This window comes from Pristiophorus japonicus, chromosome 5 (assembly GCF_044704955.1).
Source record: "Pristiophorus japonicus isolate sPriJap1 chromosome 5, sPriJap1.hap1, whole genome shotgun sequence".
Lineage (NCBI taxonomy): Eukaryota > Metazoa > Chordata > Chondrichthyes > Pristiophoridae > Pristiophorus > Pristiophorus japonicus.
Window position 1 is genome coordinate 4,188,478 of NC_091981.1, and position 13,135 is coordinate 4,201,612.

At 50.7% G+C, this 13,135-nt stretch overlaps 1 protein-coding gene across 1 annotated transcript in view; it reads left to right on the plus strand.

The window, feature by feature from the left end:
* Positions 1-13,135, plus strand: part of lars2 (leucyl-tRNA synthetase 2, mitochondrial) — a 123,212-nt gene that overhangs the window by 13,665 nt on the left and 96,412 nt on the right. Inside the window, exons 5-7 of the mRNA XM_070880318.1 lie at positions 7,633-7,693; positions 9,837-9,926; positions 11,680-11,823. Coding sequence (XP_070736419.1) covers positions 7,633-7,693; positions 9,837-9,926; positions 11,680-11,823 — 295 coding nt within the window. The remainder of the gene's footprint in view (positions 1-7,632; positions 7,694-9,836; positions 9,927-11,679; positions 11,824-13,135) is intronic.

Genomic DNA, 13,135 nt, shown 5'->3' on the forward strand with positions numbered 1-13,135 from the left:
TTCAAGCTGTGCAGTAATTGGTGGAAAACATAATTGTTACAATGACCATTGTTATATATGTGGACTTGTATTTACTCTGTACAGCCACCAGAGGGCTCATCCACTGGAGTCCCAAGGGATCCCATAATCCCTTGGGAGCACAGGTATTTAAGGAGGCTTCACAGGTTGGAGAGGCACACTGGTGACCTGCAATAAAAGACTAAGGTCACACTTTACTTTGAGCTCACAGTGTTCAATCTGACTCTTTCTCCATACACAACAACCATAAATCTACTTTCAAGGGGCATGTAAAGATCTAACACTCTCTCCCCCCCCCCCCCCCCCCAAGCCGGTTGATGCTTTTATTGCCCGTCGTGTTCTTGTTGCTTGTACATTGCGCACAGAATGGTGACAGCATGGAAGGAGGCGATTCGGTCTGTCGAGCCTGTGATGGCTCTCTGCTAGTCCCTTTCAAGTAATAAAGGCCATCATACCATTTGCTTTCTTAATTGCAAGAGGATTTGAGTACATGAGTAAAGACGTCTTAGTGCAATTATATAGGTTCCTGGTCAGTCCACACCTGGAGTATTGTGAGCAGTTTTGGTCTCTTTATCTAAGGAAGGATATACTTGCCATAGAGGGAGTGCAACAAAGGTTCACCAGACTGATTCCTGAGATGGGGGGATTGTCCTATGAGGAGATATTGAGCAGACTAGGCCTATATTCTCTAGAGTTTCGCAGAATGAGAGGTGATCTCATTGAAACGTGTACAATTCTTACAGGACTTGACAGGGTAGATGCAGGGAGGATGTTTCCCCCGGGCTGGAGAGTCTAGAACCAGGGGGTCACAGTCTCAGGATAAGGGGTCGGCCATTTAGGACTGAGATGAAGAGGAATTTCTTCACTCAGAGGGTGGTGAATCTTTGGAATTCTCTGCCCCAGAGGGCTGTGGATGCTGAGTCGTTGAGTATATTCAAGGCTGAGATCGATAGATTTTTGGACTCTCGGGGAATCGAGGGATATGGGGATCGGGCGGGAAAGTGGAGTTGAGGTCGAAGATCAGCCGTGATCTTATTGAATGGTGGAGCAGGCTCGAGGGGCCGTATGACCAACTCCTGCTCCTAATTCTTATGTTCTTTCCCTGTAGCCCTGCAAATTTATTTCCTTCAGGTACTTATCCAACTCCCTTTTGAAAGCCACGATTGAGTCTGCCTCCACCACCCTCTCAGGCAGCGCATTCCAGATCCTAACCACTCGCTGCGTAAAAACGTTTTTCCTCATGTCGCCTTTGGTTCTTCTGCCAATCGCCTTAAATCTGTGTCCTCTGGTTCTCGACCCTTCCACCAATGGGAACAGCTTCTCTCTATCTACTCTGTCCAGACCCCTCATGATTTTGAACACCTCGATCAAATCTCCTCTCAACCTTCTCTGCTCCAAGGAGAACAACCCCAGCTTCTCCAGTCAATCAACGTGAGGGGCCTGGACATAGTGGATAGTAAGGGTCTATTTCCATTGGTGGAGGGGTCTATTATGAGGGGGCATAGCTTTAAGGTGGTTGGTGGAAGGTTTAGAGGAGATTTGAGGGGAGGCTTCTTTACACAGAGGGTTGTGGGGATCTAGAACTCGCTGCCTGGAAGAATGGTGGATGCAGAAACCCTCACCACTTTTAAAAGGTGCTTGGATGGGCACTTAAAGTGCAGTCACCTGCAGGTTACGGACCTAGAGCTGGTAATTGGGATTAGACTGGATGACCTTTTGTTGGACGGTGCAGATATAAGTACTGCAGAGAATAGAATACGGCCAGGGCGATCTCCTGGACTAGTGTCGATCGCCTGGATGGGTCGGAGAGGAATTTTCACAGATTCTTTTCTCCCTAAATTGGCCTGGGTTTTTATCTGGTTTTTGCCTCTCCCAGGAGATCACATGGCTCCGGTTGGGGTGGAGTGTAGAATGTTTCGGTATAAGGGGTGTCGCAGTTGTGTGAGGCGGACTGGTTGGGCTGGGTGCTCTTTGCCTTTCCGCCATTGTTCATAGGTTTATATGTAACCTTCAGGGCTGCTGACCGAGGGCCGTGCGGCTCTTTGTCGGCCGGCGCGGACACGATGGGCTGAAATGGCCTCCTTCTGCGCTGTAAATATCTATGTTTCTATGTAACTGAAGTCACTCACTCCAGAATCATTCTCGTAAATCTTTTCTGTGTCCTCGCCAAGGCCTTCACATGCTTCCTAAAGTGTGGTGCCCAGAATTGGACACACTACTCCAGTTGGGGCCAAACCAGTGTTTTATTCAGTTTCATCATAAACCCCTCTGCCTCTATTTATGAAGCCCAGGATCCCGTAAGCTTTTTTAACCGCTTTCTCAACCTGCCCTGCCACCTTCAACGATTTGTGCCCATATACCCCCAGGTCTCTCTGTTCCTGCACCCGCTTTAGGATTGGACCTTTTAGTTTATATTTCCTCTCCTGGTTCTTGTACCAAAATGCAACATTGCAGACTTTTCTGCGTTAAATTCCATCTGTCACATGCCCGCACATTCCACCAGCCTGTCGATGTCTTCCTGAAGTCTATCACTATCCTCCTCACTGTTCGCTATACTTCCAAGTTCTGTGTCATCTGCAAATTTATAAATTGTGCCCTGTACACCCACATCCAGGTTATTAATATATACCAAGAAAAGCAGTAGTCCCAGTACCGACCCCTGGGGAACACCACTGTATACCTTCCTCCAGTCCGAAAAACACCTACTTTCTGTTTCCTGTCACTGAGCCAATCCCGTATCCATGCTGCCACTGTCCCTTTTATTCCATGGGCTTCAACTTTGCTGCAAGCCTATTATGTGGCACTTTGTGGAAGTCCATGTACACCACGTCAACCCCATTGCCCTCATCAACCCTCTCTGTTACCTCATCAAAAAACTCGGATCAAGTTGGTTAAATATGATTTGCCTTTAACAAATCCGTACTGGCTTTCCTTAATTAATCCACATCTGTGCAAGTGACTGTTAATTTTGTCCCTGATTATTGTTTCTAAAATCTATCTCCTTATCTCTGTAATCTCCTCCAGCCCCACAACCCCCCCGAGATGTCTGCGCTCCTCTAATTCTGCCCTCCTGAGCATCCCTGATTATAATCGCTCCACCATCGGTGGCCGTGCCTTCTGTTGCCCGGGCCCCAAGCTCTGGAACTCCCTCCCTAAACCTCTCCGCCTCTCTACCTCTCTTTCCTCCTTCAAGATGCTCCTTAAAGCCTACCTCTTTGACCGAGCTTTTGGTCACCTGCCCTAATTTCTCCTTTTGAGGCCCAGTGTCAAATTTTTTGTTTTGTAACCCTCCTGTGAAGCGCTTTGGGACGTTTCACTATGTTAAAGGCGCTATATAAATGCAAACTGTTGTGTGCGGATGTGAGAAGTGGCTGTGTGATTTACTCCACAATAATAGTGAGTGCTGATAGCCTCACCCTTACTGCTGCTGCAAAAAAATTAAATATCTTTGCTGGAGTTTACACCCTCAGTCAATGGCAGAGTTTCTCCCCAATGTTCAGAGGCAACCTTTTAATAATCTCGCAAGGGAAAGCAAAATATTTGCAATTAGCAGCAGTAAAGTTCATCCTTCATCACGAAGTGGGTTCCTGTTCCCCCGTGACTGGTCCCTCTGCCACCCAGTTATCATTGCACGTTAGTGGGAGGCGTTCAGCGCACTGTGTTTTATTTGCTCTGTTGCAGATTGGTTTCTTGGACCAGAGAAGCAATCCTGAGCAGTGCTCGGGCGAGCAGGAATGCCTGGCGTGCACAGCGGCTGGGTTTTTGCACGTTCTTGATTTAAAATTGGGGTTGGTGTCTGTACAATAGCAGGCAGTTCGGGAACGGTCACTGGACCAGTGATCCAGAGGCGTGGACCAATGATCCGGACACACGAGTTCAAACCCCATCACGGCAGCTGGGGAATTTAAATTCAGTCAATTAAATAAATCTGGAATTAAAAAAGCCAGTGTCCGTAATGGACACCCTCAAAGCCTCCCTGATAAAATGCAACATCCCCACCGACACCTGGGAGTCCCTGGCCAAAGACCAGACCGCCCTAAGTGGAGGAAGTGCATCCGGGAGGGCGCTGAGCACCTCGAGTCTCGTCGCCGAGAGCATGCAGAAACCAAGCGCAGGCAGCGGAAGGAGCGTGCGGCAAACCAATCCCACCCTCCCTTTCCCTCAACCACTGTCTGTCCCACCTAGGACAGACACTGTAATTATCATATTACACTGTTCAGCCACCTGAGAACTCACTTTTAGAGTGGAAGCAAGTCTTCCTCGATTCCGAGGGACTGCCTATGATGATGATGATGATGATGACGATGGATGATACTTGCCACCCACTGCTCTCTCTAAACTGTAGGAAGTTTCAGACCGACGAGCATGGAAATGTCAGCCCGAATCTCCGAAACCCTTTACCTTCAAATCAAAGTCGAAGTAGCTTCCCGTGCAGGCCCCAATCCAGTTTGCTTGCATTTCTTTGACACCGTACCAGTCGGGGAGGTCTTCCAGGGCATCAAGCAAGGACTGAAAAACAAACACTGTAGAATTAAAAAGTTAATCATGCATGTCGATACAATTGGGGTATTTGGAGCATAGCGGGGATGTTATCCGGTGATGAGTAATCCCGAGGCCTCGGACTAATGATCCGGAGACACACGTTCAAATCCCACCAGGGCAGCTGGGGAATTTAAATTCAGTTAATTAAATAAATTTGGAATTAAAAAGCCAGTGTCAGTAATGGTGACCATAGAACTACCGGATTGTTGTAAAAACCCGCCTGGTTCACTGATGTTCTTTAGGGAAGGAAATCTGCTGCCCTTACCTGGTCTGGCCGATATGTGACTCCAGACCCACAGCAATGTGGTTGACTCTTCACTGCCCTCTGAAATGGCCCAGTTGTCAAGGCGGCGGCTCACCACCTTCTCGAGGGCAATTGGGGTATGGAGAGAAAGCAGGAATGGGGTACTGAAGTTGCATGATCAGCCATGATCTTATTGAATGGTGGTGCAGGCTCGAAGGGCCGAATGGCCTACTCCTGCACCTATTTTCTATGTTTCTATAAATGCCGGCCTTTTCCAGCAACGCCCACGTCCCGTGAATGAATAAAAATAAAAGTTCAGCAACCGGCTCCAGCTAATGGAGTATGTGCTGAGCACCTCTTTCCTGCCCTGTGACTCTTGTCTTGAACTTTCCCTCCCATTCCCACTTTAACCTTGTCTGTCTTTGGCCTCCTGCAATGTTCCAACTACTCCCAATGCACGATTCGGGATCAGAATCTCCTCTCTCCCCGAGGCACTCTGCAGCCCTCCGGTTTAAGCGCTGACTTTAGTAACTTTAGACCTTAGTTTCTGCATCTTCTTTATACCAGGGTGCAGAGGGTTTTTGCACGTCCGGGGATGACGGGGTGGTTTTGACAGAGTGGCAGGAGAGTCGGTAACCAGAGGGACATGGATTTAAGGTGATTGGCAAAAGAACCAGAGGCGAAACGAGGGGGGTCGGGAAATAAAATGTACGCAACGAGTTGTTGTGATTGGGAACGCGCTGCCTGAAAGGGCGGTGGGAGCAGATTTAATAGCTACTTTCAAAATGGAATTGGTTAAATACTTGCAGGGGAAAAATTAGCAGGGCTACGGGGACAGAGTGGGGGCGGGGAGTGGGACTTACTGGATATCTCTTTCACAGAGCCAGCGTAAACACGATGGGCTGGATGGTGGCCTCCTGTGCTGTATGATTCTGTGACATTTTGGCTGTTGACCTTCATCCTAAGACAGTGCTGGTGGGGGATCTTGGTGCGTAGTGTTGGTCAGTTTTTCACCAGCACTGGTGGAGCCACAGTGTATATCAGCAATTTCTGTTCTCATTCCAGCCCTCTTGCATTTGCAGTCCATTCTTTCCTTTTTTTCCTCCTCTTTTCTTTCCCGCAGCCTTTTCTCTCCCAGGTCCCAATTTTACCCATTCTCTGAATGTCTTTCTATAGCCTCGATGAGATCTTTTATCTCCTCTAACAATTTTCCATTAAGTAGTTTGCAGATCATTACAGATGTTGTATATCCAGTACTTTCTGGTTTAATTCCCAATATAAATTCCCAACGTTAACCGACTGCACATTGTTTAGTGGTGAGGCAGGAAGTATAATGTTACTAAGGACTCTTTTGAAAAAAAAATTCATTCTTTACATTTATTCTTCGCTGGCAAGGCCGGCATTTATTGCCCATCCCTAATTGCCCCTCGAGAAGGTGGTGGTGAGCCGCCGCCTTGAACCGCTGCAGTCCGTGTGGTGAAGGTGCTCCCACAGTGCTGTTAGGGAGGGAGTTCCAGGATTGTGACCCAGCGACGATGAAGGAACGGCCGATATATTTCCAAGTCAGGATGGTGTGTGACTGGGAGGGGAACGTGGAGGTGGTGGTGTTCCCATGGGCCTGCTGCCCTTGTCCTTCTAGGTGGTAGAGGTCGCGGGTTTGGGAGGTGCTGCCGAAGAAGCCTTGGCGAGTTGCTGCAGTGCGTCTTGTAGATGGTGCACACTGCAGCCACGGTGCGCCGGTGGTGGAGGGAGTGAGTGTTGAAGGTGGTGGGTGGGGTGCTGATCAAGCAGACTGCTTTGTCCTGGATGGTGTCGAGCTTCTTGAGCATTGTTGGAGCTGCAACTCATCCAGGCAAGTGGAGAGTATTCCATCACACTCTTGACTTGTATCTAATAAGGTGTCAACCGTGACTCAGAAGGTTGTGTGTTCAAGTCCCATCCAGGGACTTGAGCACAGAAATCTAGGCTGACACTCCAGTGCAGTGCTGAGGGAGTGCTGCACTTTTGGAGGGGCAGTACTGAGGGAGCGCTGCACAGTCGGAGGTGCCAACTTTCAGATGAGACGTTAAACCGTCTGCTCTCTCGGGTGGACGCAATATTTTTGGGGAGTTCTCCCCTGGTGTCCTGGGGCTAATATTTATCCCTCAATCAACATCACTAAAACAGATTATCTGGTCATTATCACAGTGCTGTGTGTGGGAGCTTGCTGTGCGCCAATTACCTGCTGCGTTTTCCACATTACAACAGTGACTGCACCTCAAAAGTACTTAATTTGGGACGTCCTGAGGTTGTGAAAGGCGCTTTATAAATGCAAGTCTTTTAAGGAAGGCTTTGGAGAGTCGGGAGAAGATTACTTGCCACAGAATAATTAATATTGACCTGCACTGAAATGACACTTTGAGATGCCCCTCAATCACAGAATCAGAGAAATTTACAGCACGGAATCAGGCCATTCGGCCCATCGTGTCCACGCCGGCCAACAAAGAGCTACCCAGCCTAATCCCACTTTCCAGCTCTCGGTCCGTAGCCCTGTAGGTTACAGCACTTCAGGTGCACATCCAATTAGTTTGAAATTTTGGAATCTGGTCTATCGGTTGCACTTTCCACACAGGTTCAGGCAACCAGTAAGCTTCACTGAGTGACGAGTACTGGTGTCAACTTTGTAACTTGCTGCTTGCCGATTTTTGAGTTTCTTTTTTAAACCAATGCTACACCAGCTGTTCTAATAGTTTGTAATGTACATCCATTTTCCTCTCATTAATCTGTAAAAGTATTCAGAAAGACGTTGACGAGGTTGAATAAGTAATTTCCATCCTGTTTTCTTCCAGCAACATTGCACACATGAGGAAGCGGCTCGACAGCCTGGGGCTGTGTTTTGACTGGCAGAATGTGAGTGACTGCAGTACAAATGTTCGTTATTGGCCCCTGAAATCTGGTTTAAAGAAACAGACGATACGTGTCTGGCATAAATACCGTTTAAACTAATAGGGCTGGTATGGGTGTTAGTTTGTTCTTTGCATAAAGAAAGACTTGCATTTAGATAGCACCTTTCATCACCACCGGGCGGCTCAAAGCACTTTCAGCCAATGAAGTACTTTTTGAAGTGTAGTCACTGTTGTCATGTAGGAAATGCGGCAGCCAATTTGTGCACAGCAAGCTCCCACACACAGTAGTGTGATAATGACCAGATAATCTGTTTGTGATGTTGATTGAGGGATAAATATTGGCCCCAGGACACCGGGGATAACTCCCCTGCTCTTCTTCAAAATAGTGCCATGGGATCTTTTACATTCACCTGAGAGAGCAGACAGGGCTTCGGTTTAACATCTCATCCAAAAAATGGCACCTCCAACAGTGCGGCTCTCCCTCAGCACTGCCCCTCCGACAGTGCGGCGCTCCCTCAGCACTGCCCCTCCGACAGTGCAGCGCTCCCTCAGCACTGCCCCTCCGACAGTGCGGCGCTCCCTCAGCACTGCCCCTCCGACAGGGTGGCGCTCCCTCAGCACTGCCCCTCCGACAGTGCGGCGCTCCCTCAGCACTGCCCCTCCGACAGTGCAGCGCTCCCTCAGCACTGCCCCTCCAACCGTGCAACGCTCCCTCAGCACTGCCCCTCCGACAGTGCGGCGCTCCCTCAGCACTGCCCCTCCGACAGTGCGGCGCTCCCTCAGCACTGCCCCTCCGACAGTGCGGCACTCTCTCAGTACTGCCCCTCCGACAGTGCGGCGCTCCCTCAGCACTGCCCCTCCGACCGTGCAACGCTCCCTCAGCACTGCCCCTCCGACAGTGCGGCACACCCTCAGCACTGCACTGGGTGTGTCAGCCTAATGCAATGACCATAAAATCAACCCCCAGCACAGGAGGAGGCCATTCGGCCCATCGTGCCCGTGCTGGCTCGGAGACAGAGCGATCCAATTAGTCGCACTCCCCTGCTCTTTCCCCACAACTCGGCACATTGTCTCCTTTTCAAGTATATATCTAAATGCCTTTTGAAAGTTACTATTGAATCTGCCTCCAGCACCATTTCAGGAAGGGCATTCCAGATCACAACAACTCGCTGTGGAAAATAATTTTATTATTCTCCCTTCTGCTTCTTTTGCCGATTACCTTAAATCTTGTTACTATAAATACATTTCTAGTTATTGCTTTACATTCAGTCACGCGCACGTGTCTATATTATGAGAGTGTCAGCCGTGGCTCAGTGGGCAGCACCCTCACCTCCAAATCAGGAGGTTGTGGGTTCAAGTCCCACTCCAGGGACTGGAGCACCAAAGTCTAGGCTGACACTCCCAGTGTAGTGCTGAGGGAGCGCCGCACTGTCGGAGGGGCAGTATTGAGGGAGCGCCGCACTGTCGGAGGGGCAGTACTGAGGGAGTGCTGCACTGTTGGAGGGGCAGTACTGAGGGAGTGCCGCACTGTCGGAGGGGCAGTACTGAGGGAGTGCCGCACTGTCGGAGGGGCAGTACTGAGGGAGCGCCGCACTGTCGGAGGGGCAGTACTGAGGGAGCGCCGCACTGTCGGAGGGGCAGTACTGAGGGAGCGCCGCACTGTCGGAGGGGCAGTACTGAGGGAGCGCCGCACTGTCGGAGGGGCAGTACTGAGGGAGTGCTGCACTGTTGGAGTGGAGAAAACGCAGGAGATCCAGCAGCTACCCGACAACCACGACATGCGTGGATTCTTCTGCACAGTCAAGACCGCCTACGCCCCAAGCACCTATGGTCCGACCGCACTGCTGGCCAAGAACAGAGAAGTTCTCTCCTGGGCCCCGACCTCGCCGCCTCTCCTGCTGGAGCTACCCACGCTCCGACCTGGATTCTGATGATGCTGGATTAACCAACGCGGCCCCAACCTGCCACAATACATCAGTGACCACACTCCAAATGTACGTCGGTGGCTGTAAATCACTTTGAGATGTCTGGTGGTCGTGAAAGGCGCTATATAAATGCAAGTCTTTTCTTTCATTAATGACAGTATAATGGAGGATGTCACTTGCTGGTATTTGTGTGTTTAATCTGCTCTTCACTCCCCCCTGCAGGAAGTCACCACCTGTCAACCAGATTATTACAAGTGGACCCAATTCCTCTTCCTCAAGCTGCATGCGGCCGGCTTGGCTTACCAAAAGGAAGTGAGTTCCAGCCACTCGAGCACAAAAGTGGTGTGGGAGTTTCGCAAAGCACGGCCGACAAGTGCATATTGTGTGTAGAATAGTGCGGAGCAGCATCCACTCTAAGCTGTGCTGCCTGCGGCTCTCCAGGGGGTCCCGCGCGCATCTCCGGGGAATCCCGCGCGTCTCTCCCAGGGGTGGGAGTGGGGGTGTCATCTCTCCCAGGGGTGGGGGGGGGGGGGGGGCGTCCCGCTTGTTTCTCATGTCTCTCCCGGGGGGGGGGACGTCGTCTCTCCCGGGGGGGGGGGGGGGTCCCACGCAGCCGCCTGTATGATGCATTCGCGGCATTTTGATTGGACCGTGCAGTCCCTTAAAGAAAATAATAGGGAGCATTGGGAGGGAGAGTTATACCTTGTGACCTGTCAAGAGATGCAAATTGTTTAAACTACATGCGTGATCCTCGAGCCCCTCCCTATCTCTGTAATCTCCTCCAGCCCCACAACCCCCCGAGATGTCTGCGCTCCTCTAATTCTGCCCACCTGAGCATCCCTGATTATAATCGCTCCACCATCGGTGGCCGTGCCTTCTGTTGCCTGGGGCCCAAGCTCTGGAACTCCCTCCCTAAACCTCTCCGCCTCTCTACCTCGATTCCTCCTTCAAGACGCTCCTTAAACCTACCTCTTTGACCAAGCTTTTGGTCACCTGCCCTAATATCTATTTATGTGGCTCGGTGTCAAATTTTTATCGCATAACACTCCTGTGAAGCACCTTGGGATGTTTCACTATGTTAAAGGCGCTATATAAATGCAAGTTGTTATTTGTTGCCTTGAAATCATTCAACATGTGCGTCCTGTTTGGAATGTGCTTCATTGTGGTGTTTTTATTCCATTTGGGGTTATTTGTCGTGTTTCCAGTGGCTCAGTGCAGATAACACATTGTGACAGTGCATGCAAATATCTTTGATAGATTATAAAAACATAAGAATTATGAGCTTGTTAATCTTCGACCTCAACTCCACTTTCCCGCCCGATTCCTATATCCCTTGATTCCCCTAGAATCCAGAAATATCTACCTTGAATATACTCAACGATTCAGCACCCAAAGCCCTCTGTGGTAGAGAATTCCAAAGATTCACCCCCCTCTAAACTGCCCAGTCTTTGAGAGAATCCTGGCTTAATGTGCTCGCCTTTGTTTTTGAACCTTGACCCTTCCACTTAGCAGGTGGCTTTTCAAGGACTTATCGTGGGTGAAAAATTCTGGTTTGAAAGTTACACTGCGCGCTGGGTGCAAATGAGTTAATTAACCTTTACATTCGGACCAGGGGGCACAGTCTCAGGAGATCACATGGCTCCGGCTGGGGTGGAGTGTAGAATGTTTCAGTGTAAGGTGGGTGTCGCAGTTGTGTGAGGTGGACTGGTTGGGCCGAATTGGCGGCCTCCTGCGCTGTAAATTTCTATGTTTCTATAATGGGTCAACCATTTAGGACTGAGATGAGGTAGGTGAGTGTTGCACATCTTTGGAATTCTCGGCCCCAGAGGGCTGTGGAGGTTGAGTATATTCCAGGGATCGCTAGATTTTTGGACTCTCGGGGAATCGAGGGATATGAGGATCAGGCGGGAAAGTGGAGTTGAGGTCGAAGATCAGCCGTGATCTTATTGAATGGCGGAGCAGGCTCGAGGGGCCGAATGGCCGACTCCTGCTCCTATATCTTACGTTCTCTTCCCATGTTATTTCAATGATATTGGGCTGTAATGTATTTCCCACTGCTGTTCAGGGACTGGTGAACTGGGATCCAGTGGATCAGACAGTGTTAGCGGACGAGCAGGTGGATGAGAGTGGCTGCTCGTGGCGCTCCGGGGCAAAGGTCGAGCAGAGATACCTCAAGCAGTGGTTCATTAAGACAACAAACTATGCAAAGGTGAGCAGATGACCAGTTGTACAAGCACAGGTGAGGTGCTGGACTGCTAACCCGGCAGTACGCTAGTCATTCGATGTTTTCATTCGCGAGAGTAATGAGTCAACTAGCTCGACAACCCTGGTTACCTTTCACTAGGGCAACAGCTTTGCTTATTTATCAAAGGAATCCTTCTCGTCGTCTGCACAAAAATTAACAATTGGAAAGGGTTTTAAGCCACGAGGGTAATGCCAATTTAATTTGTGTTAAATGATCTGAATAGTAATTTAGACTATATACGGAGCAGATTCGATGGGCTGAATGGCCACCTCCTGTGCTGGACTATTCTATGATTCTATGAGGGACCTGATGTTCAGTAGTAACGTGAAGTACGCCAGCATTAGATATCCAGCTTTGCTTGTGGAGGGTCTGCAGTTGTGAGTTTCTCTGGTGTCAGCTGTGGCTCACTGGACAACACCCTCGCCTCTTGAATCAAAAGGGGTCCCAAGTCCCACTGCAGAGACAGAAGCACAAAAATCTACGCTGCAACTCCAGTACAGTACTGAGGGAGGGTCCACTGCACTGTCGGAGGGGCAATACTGAGGGAGCCTCCAATGCACTGTCGGAGGGGTAGTACTGAGGGAGCCTCCACTGCACTGTCGGAGGGGCAGTACTGAGGGAGGGTCCAATGCACTGTCGGAGGGGCAGTACTGAGGGAGCCTCAGCTGCACTGTCGGAGGGGCAGTACTGAGGGAGGGTCCAATGCACTGTCGGAGGGGCAGTACTGAGGGAGCCTCCACTGCACTGTCGGAGGGGCAGTACTGAGGGAGGGTCCACTGCACTGTCGGAGGGGCAGTACTGAGGGAGCCTCCACTGCACTGTCGGAGGGGCAGTACTGAGGGAGCCTCCACTGCACTGTCGGAGGGGCAGTACTGAGGGAGCCTCCGCTGCACTGTCGGAGGGGCAGTACTGAGGGAGCGCCGCACTGTCGGAGGGGCAGTACTGAGGGAGCCTCTGCTGCACTGTCGGAGGGGCAGTACTGAGGGAGCCTCCGCTGCACTGTCGGAGGGGTAGTACTGAGGGGGCCTCCGCTGCACTGTCGGAGGGGCAGTACTGAGGGAGCCTCCGCTGCACTGTCGGAGGGGCAGTACTGAGGGAGCCTCCGCTGCACTGTCGGAGGGGTAGTACTGAGGGAGCCTCCGCTGCACTGTCGGAGGGGTAGTACTGAGGGAGCGCCGCACTGTCGTAGGGGCAGTACTGAGGGAGCGCCGCACTGTCGGAGGGAAAGTACTGAGGGAGCGCCACACTGTCGGAGGGGCAGTACTGAGGGAGCGCC